The following is a 14,126-nucleotide window of genomic DNA, read 5'->3' on the forward strand; positions in this document are numbered from 1 at the left end:
TAGGTTGAGCGTGCCGGATATCTTTCAAAGATTGCAGAGCCACTGCTAGACTTCTGCTGCCTGGCCATCCATCTTGGGTTGGGTAGAAATTGCTGCCCTTTGGTTTCTAATTAGTGTGGATTGTGTTCTTAATAGCTGGTGGAGGGATGGGAACTTGGGATAGGCTTCCTTTTATTGTGTGAAATCCAAAAGGGCTATAACCTGTTACCAAAGCAAAAGCTCCCATCAATTGCAGTGCACTGGCTCTCTTCCCAGCTCCTTGCACCACTTCATCAACTGTTAGGCACAAAGATGCCAGATTCTTAATGTTAAAAGTGACTGTTTTAAGTATTTTGAAATGCTGTTCCATAAAAAAGATTTCCTACTGTTTGACTTCCTCTGCTAGTTTTCATCTTTATCGCTTAGTTTGCATTTTTGGAGTTGTACAGTCTGTTAAGAGGAAGAAACCATTGCAAAATCACTTGAAATACCCGTAACAAATGACTGTAGGCTAGGACTTTTACTTTGCGAACTCTTAACATTTTGACATTGTTTGTTCTGAACATCTCTTTTATTGCTTCTGGAGATATGTCCTGGGTTTAATTATAGGAATGGGTCAGTTGTAACGAAAAGTTCTGCACTGTCAGCAAATAAAGTGTAGCGCATCATTCAAATTATTCCTCTTCACGTTTTCTCTTTTGTTTTTCGGCTTTTTTTTTCCTCAACAGAAATTGTTTTGAAAAACAGGACACCAAGGTTTGCCCTTCTAATGTGTATCCAAATTTTTGAAGTTGCAATGCAAACTTAATTCGAGATGAATTGCAGATATATTCTAAAGCTATAAAGCTCACGATTTTATTACATTAGATGCCATAAACAGATTTTTTTCTTTAAAAAATGATGCGTAAATAAATTTCAAAATTGCACAGCTTTGATGAATATGCTTTTTTGTTCTTGTCAATCACAACCTCCCAGGAGTACTGACATGTGAAGGCAAATAAGCTGTGACTATTTCGTTTTCCTTTTAGTCAGCAATACTATGTGTAGCTTTAAATAGTGTATTAATCCTCTAGAAATTTAAGAAGAGTATTGAAATTTACACCTAAAATGAATTGGATGCATCCTAAACTTCTGCCATGTTTCTAAACTGCTCTTTACAAAGTTAGGCGGATAAACTAAAATGCAGCTTAGCATACATAGAAATAAACAAAATCCCTCCTGCATCCTAAGGAAGGGTTTGAATAATAGTAGAAGCCTAAGACACAATCAATGTTCAGATAACATTTTATTTTTTTTTTATGCTTGCTTCTGTCTTCAGCAAGGATAGAATGAGCAGATGGTTCAGTATGACTGTAAAATTGTGTTAGGCTTTGCTGAAACCCAGAGCACTTGACTGTGGTCAGAGCAAGGTAGACCCTGTAGAGGTAGACCCTGTTCCAGGATCCAAGAACTGAAAGCGGAGTGGAAATGTGTTCAGTGAGCAACAGTGAGGGTAGGAGAAACCAATTTGTAGGTAGGGCTTTAACCAGCAGCAGCAAATAATACTGCCTGTACCATGTGAACTAAAATGCAAGGCATTTGTGTCTGTCAGACTGAAAACCAGAAGTGGGCTCTGCGGCATCAAGTCCATGAGGTTGAACTGGTGTATTTTGGTTTTGAGGAACTGTAAGATAAATCTGAGACTGGGACAAAATCGATCCCTTTGGGGGGGATACAGCCCCAGATAGGGAGTCCTAAACCCAGTTCTCCACTCCCACCCAGGTGTCCCAATGATGGACTCGACTGCTGCAGATGATAATGTGTATTATAAAGAGGTAGACCACTGCGTTTAAATAACAAAGATACTTAGAAATGCTAGATGGTAGCACAACTGCCTGTAGATTAAAATATAAGAAAAGGTATAATAAATAAGAAAGACATACTCATCACCTTCCCCCCAAAAAAATTCGTGCTTCTTTAGGAAAGAAGTTTGTTCCTCCGGAGAAGCTAATTTTGGGATGCCCTTAGGATTTATATTTGATCTAGTGCTGTTTATTACCCTGATGTCTTTATAGTGGCGGCAGTTTTTGTCAGAGTGGAGGCTCTGAGCCCTTTGTGGGTGTTTGCCGGCCGCTTGCACTTCTCTGGGAGTTCACAGGGACATGAGTGGCAGCGTTGCCACGGCTCACAAAATTCCCTCTTGAAGTGCAAAATGTTTCTTCCCAGTTTTGGTTTGTTGTTTTTCTTTTCCAGTCGCAGCATGGCTACCTTGATGTTGAGTTCAGGATGAATTAGCTATTACATACCACATGTGTGAGAAGCCCCTGTATACCCGCATCAGTGCAACCACTTGCTTCTCGCCTGTGCTTTCTGCGTTTGTGGGTATTCCAAGGTACTTCCTAAACCAGCTGTTCCATCAGCCCCGCCAGCTAGCAGCTCCGTTCTCAAATAAAACAGCCTCCTTTTACAGCTTCCTAAAACCAGCCGTTTCTTTAAAGCCTGAGGACGCAGTGACTTGTGATAGCGAAGAGGAAGAAGGGTTATTTCTTTTGCTTTAGGCTTTGGGAAGAAAGCCGCTGTGCTGCTCCAGCGCCGGCCAGGCTCCCGCTTGCTCCCGCCTGGGCTTCACCGCTGGGTCGCCAGCCGCGTGGCTCTGGCATCCCTTCCTTTGCCACAGCAGCCCGGCAGCTATTTGAGATGCAGGTTGCCATGTCCCGGTGCCCGCGGCCTCTTGGCTCCGGAGGAAAGGTGCACGGTCACTGCCACAGCTAAAAATAAACCCACGAGATGGCAAGTCGCAGCTTTTGGCTCTGGGGGGTTTGGGCAGAGCTCGCCCAAGGACGAAGGTATTTCTTGCAAATTGCAGATGTGCAAATGGGAAACGGTTCCACTTTGTCACTGTTAAAATTCCTGAATCTTGGCTCCTGACACTATTGCAAGTGCAGCTTAAGGAAAGAAAGCAAGTCACAGGTAAACTTGCTCAGACCTGATTTTTCATGAATTCCTGCAGCAGCTCTCCCGTGGTCTGCAGAGGTCTTGTTCTGCTGTCTGATGCCACAGCGTGCTGCTACAAAACCTGCTTCTAGGGTCTGCCCCCCTGTCCCAGTAGCCTGTCCAGGCTCAATTTTCTCTGCTTGTCTTTGAAGCTTTTCATCATCTTTTTCCTTCCAAAGAAGTACCCCCCAAAAAGGCTCTAGTCTTTATGTAAATGGAATTGGTTGCAAACGTTTTAAGATAACTTATTCATACGCCAGCAATGCATTTCTGGAGGAACATGAAGCAGAAAATGACTGGGATATGTGTGTACAGCATTTTAGTTGCTGAGCAACCTGTTTCTTGCTTCTGCCACTTAGCATAAGAATCCAATTTCAAATAAGGTATTTGGGACGCTGGCTGACTTAGCAATAGCCAGTGTAACCTGCAGAGACTAGTTGGACAGGGAAACAAACCCGCTTTCTTGGGAAACAAGAAGCTTTGCAAGAACTTTCACTGTAAAGGACCATATATCTGCAATGTTACTTTCTAATTCCCATACATAGTTTTTCATGTTTGGGTTCTTGGGTAGACCTTAAATCACTGCTCCAGATAAAGCATGCCCAGAAGCAGTGGTTCTTATCTACAGCTCAACAAAGCCAACATTATCTTTCTTAATGCTTGTAAACTTCCCATGTTTTTATTAATAGCATCCTGAGAACTTGTGCAACCAGATGATGTTTGCTCCTTTTCTTCTGACGAGCTTGTTTTAACCAGTTTTAATAAAAAAAGCTTTGGCATGAAGGCAAAATAATCTTTCATGTCGATGGAAAGGAAGAGCATACACTTCTAATACAGAAAAAACCCAGCTCCCTGGAAGCGTGCTGTGATTGATTAGACTCACAAACTTGAATTATTATGTTTGGGTTTTTACTTTTTTTATTCTTGTTTTGGTTGTTTGTTTTTTCCAGGCTTGTGTTCTTGTAGAACTGCCACCACCCAAAAAGAATTGGGTTTTGTCCTCTTTGCAGTGTATTTAACACACCTCATTTTTCACGTCTGACTCTCTTCTTGGCTTTCTGTTGTCATTCACAGGAATTAATTGGAGATACTTGCCTACGTTCATCCACCCAAGTACGGTTTCCTCCTTTCCTTCTCAGCAGTAGCTTATCTACAGGGTCAAGGGTGTAATAGCAGTCACATTGAATGGGGAAACAGGGGAACGGAACCCAGATCCTGCTGGAAGAAGCGTATGCATTTTTTTGCCCTGGTCTTGCCTTGAGGACCAGCTTTGCAGAGCCTGAAGAAGCAGCGTATAGGTCAGAGAGCAAGATGGAGGAGGCTGTGGTTCAGCTCTGGCTTAGATCTGTGCTCCAGCGAGAGCAGATGGTTTGCACCTATCCAAGTTGTCTAGCTCACGCAAGCTGCTTCCTCCAGATTATTCAGTATGAAATGAAGGTTTTAAACTCTAATATCTAGATAACCTTTATGAAACAAGTAAAATGCAACCTTAATAGTAATCTTGGAAAGCATTTCTTTTTTTAACGTTGGCAGAAGTGACTGGCCGCTAGCAAAATTGTGTATGTAAAGCTAGAAGATGTCTTCCTGTGCCTTGTGTAGCTGTGCAAGGAAGGGGTTGCGTGTGCAAATACCCGGTCTCTCTACACCCTTTCTTCTTCCTTTAGACTGAGTATATTTGATTCATAAGAAGTATTTTGTGGGATTTGGGGGCTGTGACTGTAGGCAGCGGTTGCAGTAAGTTGTCTCCTGGCAGCTGGGCTTCACACAGTGAATCCAGCTTACTTCTGCATCTTTTGGCAGCTAATTATTCCAAAGTCACAAATCCAATTGTCCTGTGAGAGTTTTCTTCAGAACATCTTTCCTGAATAATCACTGCTGATTTTTGCATGTTTTTTCATAGTCAAATTTAGAAAGGACAGGATGTTTTTAAGGAGCAAGACAATTGTTACGCAGATCCAGTGGCTTCATTTTCCTGTGTGGAAATCGGTGACACGCTCCTTCTGGGACCAGTGCTGCTGTTCATGCACATGGCAGTTAAGCTTAAACACCACCACCACCACCACCCCCCCCCGTAGAGGTATTTAAGGGTCAGTTGTCATGGAAAACCTTGGAATTTTATGTTAGGGGCATGAAATATTTAGTATGCAAATCCAGTACTGCTGTTGATGGATAACTTATTAGAGTCACCAATGCTGCAATGCAGTTAGGGACTTGAGAGTGTGCAGCCATAGTTTCCAGTTAGGTGGAGTATAACCATAAAGAGGAAAAGAAGAAAAGACAAGAAGCTACTGCTTTAAATTACTGTAAGGGAAATTCAAGTTAGAGATGAGGAAAACTTTCTAACAATCCAAGGAGTTAGTCACTGAAATAAATGACCCAGGGAGATGGAGGAAGCTCCAGGAGGGTCTTTAGGAGGAGGTTGGACCAACGTTGGTCAGGAATGTCGTGGGCAGTGCTGGTCCTGCCCCTGGTGAACCAGAGGAGGAGCAGGCAGCCTCCCCAGGTCCCCTTCACCCCTCTGGCTGTCAGCAGCCACACTGTGAAAGCCTCCACCGTTTATCTTAGTTCAATTTCTTATCCCTAATAAATCAAAAAAGTCCTCTGGCTCTTGTTACGCTATCAGCCTGTTGTGTACTAAATATATCATCCTTGGAGGGCGTGTCATGACTTCTAGCTGGGGTTTGCACACCAAGGCTTGTACTGCAAGTGACGTTCTCCTCCGGGCTCGGCAGCTGAGTGGGGCGTCCGTTTCGTCGGGTTTCTTGAACAAGTCTTTAATTGGGTCTTGCTGGTTTGTGTGGACTATGCTTTTCATGCCAATATTTGGCACGCAAAGTGCTTACACTCTTCTCAACACCGAGGGTCTCATTAGATGCTGTTATTGAAGAAAACAGCGTCTTGCTTATAATTTCCCGAGTGTGGCTTTTTTTCCCCTATGCTTTCCAAACTTCCATTTAATCCAGTAAATGGCTAATTTTAGCATTGTGCCAAATGTTTTATTGCTGTTGTCTATGTATCTTCAAGCTGGTCTGTAAACCAATCAGGATTAGATTTGGGGTTTTTTTCTGTTTTATCCCTTGCCAGAATTGGTGCCGTTCATTTGTGCAAAGTACAGGGGATGCAAAGCTGTTGTAACCGATGTGGTGCGGTGGCTTACCTCCTCAGTGGGCTGTAAAACACCAGGTGGCCTTGGGAAGAGAACTGAATCCAGGCCTTGAAGATCTCATCTTGTGAGATAAAGCCAGTTAGTATGTTATTCCTGACACTGAACGAATTATGTGTCTGTTTTGCAGGAAAAAAGAGTACAAGTCTCCCCGCCATTGACAAGAGGACCAAGTGCCTTTATACCAGAGAATGAAGTAAGTTTGTGGTTAGCTGGGTTGGGTGGGTAGCAGCTTTTAAAATGGGAATACTGAAGGACAGTTTTATGATCCTGCTTGTCCCATGGTACCCAGATGAGCTCCTTTGCAAGCAAAAGCAATGGTTTCTCTGGAGCAGGTGCCAGTGGGTAAGAACCGCTTTGCCCTTTTGCACAAGTGGTGCCATTTGACATCTTTTTGGTTGCCAGCACTCCTGGAGACAGCCGTGAGTGCCGGCTCTGCTCTTCTTATGGGGGACGATCGCTTACTACTCTTAATGCCAGGCCTAAGGGGAGGCCTATCCAGTATTGCAGCAGTATGATTATATAGCTCTCAGAGCAGTGTCTGACCTTCAGTTTTAGAGAACCTGAAAATACGACTAACTCCTTAGACCGTTAACTGTGGCTCTTGAGGCAATTTATGGTTGAAAGGTACAGTTTGACTTCAAACTCAAGATTTCTGCCCATGATTTAATGTTCAACTTCAGCCTTGATTTTCAGCTTCTTACAGTAAGTAGAAACTTTGCTATGGTGGTGTTCTCCTGTGATCTCAATCTTCACAGAGTATTGTTCATTGATCAATTAATTATTTGGGATGGCCAACTATAAAACCAGGACCTTTTTTTTTGTTTTAAGTATCTGCTAAAGGCAGATAATTCACATGCTAGAAGGGCCAAAAAGACCTTTTGAAAGATGAGATAGCTGCTGTTCTCTGAGTCTCTCTCCATTTATACACTGACAAGGTTTGAATTTAAAAATAAACAGAGAGAGTGTGAAGGCTGGCAGCAAGAAAACATAATGGAGTAAAAAGGAAGAGAGGTCAAAAAGAGTCTTTTAGTCTTGGGAAGAGGGGAGCAGAATGAGTTCCAGCCAGCCAAACTTATGAAGCGGACTTCCCCTTTCATATGAAATACAAGATGAAATTGAGATGCCAAACTTCATAATGACTTAATTTTTCTCATTAAGTCAATAATTGTATACAAAGTAGAAAAATAAATGTAGTTAAAATAACATATTTTGAGAGAATTGTTAAATGAATTTATTTCACAGCTGATACACTTGGTAAAGGTGCTAGCCAAGCGTGCAGGAGGAATCACTGAGGAGCTCTCAGAAAGGAGTAACCCCAGCGGTTACCCAGTACAAGCAGGGAACCTCCACCTGTATGGATAAAACAACTATTCAGTATCACAAACAAATGTTAAATATTGTTTGCTAAGCAAATGACTACCTTTTCCCCCCATTCCTTGGCATGAAATAATACAGTGGATAGGAAGGATGTAGTTAGAGATTAGTAACACACTGAATGTCTCACAAATCTTGATAATAGCACTGCTTGTTCAAAGCCTGGTTTATTGTCGTAATGGAAGGAATATGGACAGAGTGATAACAACTTACTTGTAAAAGTTCCTGTTAAAGTGCCATAAGGCTTTGCAAGCAGAAAAAAAAACCCCCATGTTTGTGGATCCATGGGTGGTAATAAATCAGGAGGAAGTACCTATACAGTATAAAGAAGATAGTAATATAGATGGAGATAAATCTCAGAAGCAATAATGCGGCATATTGCTATGCCTAACATAGCAACAGTGCAGTCCTACAGGATTATATTTCAATTTTGTCAGCAGAATTTCTTCTCTATAACTTGCACTGTTATAAGGAAAACTCCTGACATGCTGGAGAAGATTAGAAACCTTACCAGAGACACGAAAATTATGATTTCCCCAAGAAACTACTAAATGAGACAAAGATCTCTTAAGTACATGGGAGATAAACTTGGTGAAGAATAAAGGTGACTCCTTGGAGTGGAGCGAGGCATATACAGTAATAAGTGATATAAAATTATATCTAATGTGTGAATAAACTTCCGATGGTAAAAACATTCTTAAAGAAAACTGAGGAGACATCATCTTGGGTATAAAAACCAGAAAAGCTCACATTGTGAAGAGCTACACATGTAAAAATGATGGATCTGCCTAACTGCATAGTTGCTTCTTCCCTTTCTTTCTGGGCCCACAAATTAAAACAGGGAAGTACAGTGGTGAGGAGTGAAAATGCAGTATGTTGTTCATGTCTCTTTGTATGTAACTTGTATATAAGATTTGATGGAAAAATATTTGAGACATGGTCTATTCATCAACCCACCATAAAGAAGGAAAACATATTTTGAGTATTTCAGCAAAAGCATTGTGTCGTCTTGGTTTTAGGCACTTTCTGTCTTCATGTGCAGTAAACCAGCTAAAATGTTTTCTCCTTTAATGGTGTTTGCAGTAGCAAGCTGACTGGTTTAATACTGTGCAGTTTCAGAATAAATACTGGGTATTCTAGTCCTGTGCTTGTAACTTTAGTGGTGAACATGTTGAGAATGGCTGTTCTTGGTGATAAACACTGAGTAATAACACTAATACTGTGTCAGGGCTTGCAATGCAAGAGCTACTTACTCTTTTGCTGTTTCATTTCATCTTGTGCCCAAGGTTTGGATTGGTTGGAATAATTAAAGAACAGCTTTTGTTTAAAGAAAGCATTAAATTCTTATTCTAAATAATACTTGAATGTTATGGACAAATTAGCATTTGATCTTCTCTTCAATTATACAAGCACAGAAGGGGTAGATTGCCAGGCTGTTTCTATAATTTGGTTACATAACCCAGTTCCTCTCCATTAATTTTGAAATTGGTTTTAGGGCTGAATGCTCGGGTGGTGTGTGTCTGTACAGGCTGACTTTCATAAAGACTTTACTTTCCATTTATCTCTTGCTTAGTCCCAGTTCTCTGTACAGGTTTGACTGTAAGCATCTGTGAGTTCAGCCATTTGGGAAAGATCTACAGAAAAATGTTTCTGGTTTTTGTAGAAACGTACTAAAATAACAGAGGTACAATGTAAAGCGCTCTTCAGTTCTCAGTATACAAGTAGCATCTGTATGTGTGTATTCACACACATGCAAGCACATATATTTACAAATATACCTTCGAATCTGCAGCATTGCCTTTAAGTTTGTACACAAGCAAACCTTTCATCCCACAATATGTTTCTCTCCAGGGTGAAAGCTAGAGAAAATCTCTTTCCCTGTTAAGTTTGTCTATCTTATTTTTAAGGTTATGCAAGCAAATGGTTTGGACGAACGTACTAATCTTCTTGTGGAAGAATACTCTACGTCTGGTCGCCTGGACAACATCACACAGGTCATGAGTATCCATACTCAGTACCTGGAGTCTTTCCTCCGCAGCCAGTTCTATATGCTGCGCATGGATGGGCCCCTTCCTTTGCCCTATAGGCACTACATTGCTATAATGGTATGTACCAGCAGGCTATATATTTTCTCCTGTGACCTTGGCTTGTGTATTTGAAAAAGAAGGAAAAAGGAAGACTTTATAAAGTAGAGACTAGTGTGATGTTTTGACAGGGCGTGTATTTTTGTTGTTGATTTTCATCAGAATAAAGCGTGCCTAGCCAGAAGGTTTTCAATGAGAAGGGAGTATTGGCAACATACATGTTTCCTTCTTTCCCACAATGATACGCTTTTCACATGCCCACCAGAGTGAGTTTTTACAGAGAGCAGTTAAAACTGTGTAACCTTATTTCTAGATATTTAACCCATCAGTGCACAGCAGTAGGATGAGGTGCAGTGGACTCAAGTCACAACAAATTCCAGGTGGACACTAGGAAAACAATTTTTACCATGAAGATGTTGAGACATTGCAACAGGGGCCAAGAGAAGTTGTATGATCTTCAAGGATGGAGATCTTGTCTGGACAAGGCTCCAGGCAACCTGATCTGAGTCAGCCCTACTTTGAGCAGGGGGTTAGACCAGATCTCCTCTGGAGATCTCTTCCAACCTAAATTAGATTCTGAGATTCAGAGTAATCAAATGTATTTTTATTGGAGAATCCTCCATACTGTATAGAAATACATTGCACTATAAAACATGGCCCTTTGGAATGAAATTGTATTTTTGTTTTGTGTTAGTAACCTGTCTTCCAGCTGCAGCAAAATCAGATTACACACTAATGTGCTGCACTTTTCCCTCTGTGTTTAATTATTCCAGGCTGCTGCCAGACATCAGTGTTCCTACCTAATAAATATGCACGTTGATGAGTTTTTGAAGACTGGTGGGATTGCAGAGTGGTTGAATGGTTTAGAATACATTCCCCAAAGACTGAAGAATCTGAACGAAATAAACAAACTCCTTGCACACCGGCCCTGGCTAATCACGAAAGAGCACATTCAGGTACCTGTTAAGTTGTGTCCTGTAATAGCAGTAAATGTCTGGTAATAAGAACGGCTAAGAACTATGCAAGTGTCTGGTTAGGCTTCCTTACCTTGAGTTAAAAAAATCAGGGAAGTACTAGAGCATCAAATAAGCCAATAAGTTCTTCTATGTGACAAAGCCAACAAGATTTACTTTTTAGGAATAACATTGGCTAAAATAACCCCGAAAGAAAAGAGGTAATATTATTAGGTGTCTCTTTTTTTATCCAGTGGGAGTTTGTGTGCAAGAGGAATGTGTTATTACTGGAAGAAAGGAATTGATCCCTTTTTAAAATACACAGTGTGTTACAGAAAACCTGGGGGCCAAAAGAAATTTTATATTTACACTTTTTTTATTCTCATTTCAGAAACTTGTCAAGACTGGGGAAAATAATTGGTCTCTTCCTGAACTGGTGCATGCTGTTGTCCTGTTGGCACATTATCATGCCTTGGCAAGTTTTGTATTTGGTAGTGGCATTAATCCAGAGAGAGATCCGGATACATCTAATGGAGTCAGACTTATAGCAGTCAACAACTTCTGTGTCTGTGATCTTGCCAATGACAACAACATAGAAAATGCATCCCTCACAAGTAGCAACTTCGGGGTTAGTGTTGCAAGAAGATTCTTTTGCTTGCCTCTGTTTTGCGTTAGAAAACTTTATTCTGTTCTTTCCTGTTTACATTTCAGGGTAGTTTGAAACTTTATGTCTACTTTACTGGAATGCCTGAGTCTGATAACGTACGATCGCTCTAGCTGTTCTCAGTGTAATCTATTGAAAACCACATTGTAACAGTGGACGGTAGTCAGAGCGATGTGATTTTGATAGTTAATCTCACAACCCATTGGGCAAGACTAAAACTTGCTTTCAGCTGAAAGCTTAAGGTCCCAATTTCTTCAGATAGTGTGTCACTGACTGGAGCATTGTGTTGTCCATGTTCCTAACATGTGGAATGGAAAAAAATGGGAAAAAACCCCAGAAGTCATAATAATAATTTTGACTTCAAGGCGTACAATCACAAAACAGGTCAATTCTGAAATACTTCCGTGTGGATGGGAGGAAATGTCTGAAAGAAAATTACTTAATTCTTCGTGCTGGTGTTCCAGCCTTGGATCAACCAACAGAGAACTTTGATTACTAATTAATTGACTTATTGTGGAAATTTTTTTCTGAAAGTGGCTCTATAATGCTTTGAAGACATGTCCTTGAATAAATTCCGATTGATGAATTAGCCTCATCACCTTTGGTGGAAGATCAGGATTATGAGCAGTCACTAGAACAATGTGAACATGTGATCAGTCAGTTCAATTGCTGTATCTTAAATTTCTGGTCTGTAAGACATGCTAGCTCAAATCACCAGGGTGTCTTATTCCCTGTTTGTAGTGGGCAAAGAGCTGCTGCTGACTCTGTGCTGCTTGTTAAGCAGTGAGTAGCATCCTAGAAAGCAATTATAGCTATGGGCGAAAGAAAAGAATCAAAAGGAAAAGATGGTAAAGAAAAACCAAACAGTTTATCTTACGAAAAATCTCAATGATAAGTACAGATCACAGAACCCCAAACTTTGATGTATGTCTAGTAAAGAGGCCTGTTTTCCTCACAAAAGCAAGAGAAAGGGTCAACATAATGGTTATTTTGATCATGTGTAATGAAAAGAAAAACACTGATTTGCTGTCTCAGGTTGTGTTCCTGCATTGCAGTGTTGCACTGTATCTCTTCAGAAACATATTTTGCATTACTAACAGACTGAAAAAAGTCATCTTAATATTAAAAGTTATTTTCTGATACATGTAGGCTCACAGATGGCTTTTCCTGAGCCATCTACATGGTGGAATATGTATTAGAAGCGACGATGGTTTCCACATTCAAATACCACCTCTTCCGCTGTTAATCCCACTGCGGTAGATCACTGCGATAGGTTAGAGTAACGCTTCCCAGCTCCCTTCTTCTAACTGTCTGAAAGCTGTTTGTCTACGCTGTATGTGACAAAATGCGTTCTGGCTTGAGTTTGTGTGTTTGCTGCTGCTCTCTGTTTTTGAGAACGTTTGTTGTCAAGCATGAAATCTTAAGATGACACACGTTGTCTATCTTCTAATTTTGCAGAATGTCATGGTGTTTTTGCAGATTGCAGATTCTTTAAGTGAGCTGGAGGCCTTAATGGAAAGGATGAAGAGGCTACAAGAAGATAAAGAGGACGAAGAAGCTTCTCAGGAAGAAATGGCAACTCGCTTTGAAAAGGAGAAGAAGGAGAGTCTGCTAGTAATTAGTGGAGGTATTTGTGCTTTTCCAGTTCCGTTTTGTTTGTGCTTTGTAAGAACTAAACACTTGAGGCCAGTTCAGTGGCTACAACTTTTTCTGTCCATTTCTTTATTCTGGTTCTTGGTCTAGTAGGAGTGTAGTAAGGGTGGTCCTGTCACTTGCTTCATCTGCTTAAGATTTCTTGATTGGCAAATAACACCATCCTTTTAGCTACTTGAAATTTAGCTTTTGTATATTAAAAAAAGAAGCCTGTAGGCTTCTTTAAAAAGTTGGGTGTAAATTTCTCTTTCTTTATATGCTCTGTATTTTCAGATTCCTTCATTCATGTAAATATTCTGTAATATTTCACAGATTTAGGTTCTACAGTGCTTAGAACTTCAATGACACTCTTAAGTAGCATTCAGATATGACATTTAGTTCAGGAAATAAATTGGGATGAGACTCAACTTCTTTACCATTTACTGCCCACCTGGAAAGGACATTTCTAAATTGCCATTCTGAGTTACCATACTGCTGTGCTGTTGCACTCCCTGTGTTGTGACAGAGATTCTTCGCATTTTTTTTTATTCTTAAATAATGTTCAAAATTCTGAGCTGAAAGCTTCTTTTGCAACATTCTTCATATGCTCTGGAGGCCTTCCATCTCTAGCAAACCATACAATGAAATCTGTTTACTATAGACAGGAAAGTGGGGTTTTTTTCCAAAGAAAGTGTTCAAACAAAGAATACCATTAAGACAACAAGAATAATCTCCAACCATTTCCTCATAGTAGAGGCTACTTGAAGATGATAGCTTATGTCTTTTTAAGAAGTGACCCATAAAATGCTTCCCATTTTACTGACACTGTTCTTTGTGAATTTAGATCTCTGTAGCTTCAGACCAAACGTGTTTAAAGGTATCTCAGTTTTTGTGCACTGAGCCCAAAAGAGAGGAAGAATATATTGTCGATCAGCAGAGAGATTGTTTGTGGCTCTCTAGGAACATGCAGAATCTCTGAAAGAAGATAGATCCAGCAACATCATGGCTGGATTTTAAGAAAGGGACATTGTCCATTCTTGCTCTGTTTTTCTTTGGTGAGATAGTATCAACAGTGCAGATAAACTGACACCCGTTGCAGTTTCATTATCAAATCAGGACTTCCATGAGTCTCTGCAACTTCAGGCATATAAGGAAGAAGTGTTGTTTGGGACAGAAGGAGGTTTTTGTTGGGTTTGCTGATAGTTTTGTTGACGTTCCTCCCTCTTTGCCTTCTGCAGGTTTGAGTTGAAAGGTCTGTATGTGTTGGGCCTTTACCCTTTCATGAAATGCAGCCCTTGTCA

At 40.6% G+C, this 14,126-nt stretch overlaps 1 protein-coding gene across 2 annotated transcripts in view; it reads left to right on the forward strand.

The window, feature by feature from the left end:
- SESN3 (sestrin 3) overlaps positions 1–14,126 on the forward strand; it is a 44,879-nt gene that overhangs the window by 17,637 nt on the left and 13,116 nt on the right. For both annotated transcript variants that reach the window (XM_049823230.1, XM_049823231.1), the window contains exons 2-6: positions 6,246–6,311; positions 9,400–9,597; positions 10,350–10,532; positions 10,921–11,157; positions 12,673–12,820. In XM_049823230.1, coding sequence (XP_049679187.1) covers positions 6,246–6,311; positions 9,400–9,597; positions 10,350–10,532; positions 10,921–11,157; positions 12,673–12,820 — 832 coding nt within the window. The remainder of the gene's footprint in view (positions 1–6,245; positions 6,312–9,399; positions 9,598–10,349; positions 10,533–10,920; positions 11,158–12,672; positions 12,821–14,126) is intronic.

This window comes from Accipiter gentilis, chromosome 19, assembly GCF_929443795.1.
Source record: "Accipiter gentilis chromosome 19, bAccGen1.1, whole genome shotgun sequence".
NCBI lineage: Eukaryota > Metazoa > Chordata > Aves > Accipitriformes > Accipitridae > Astur > Astur gentilis.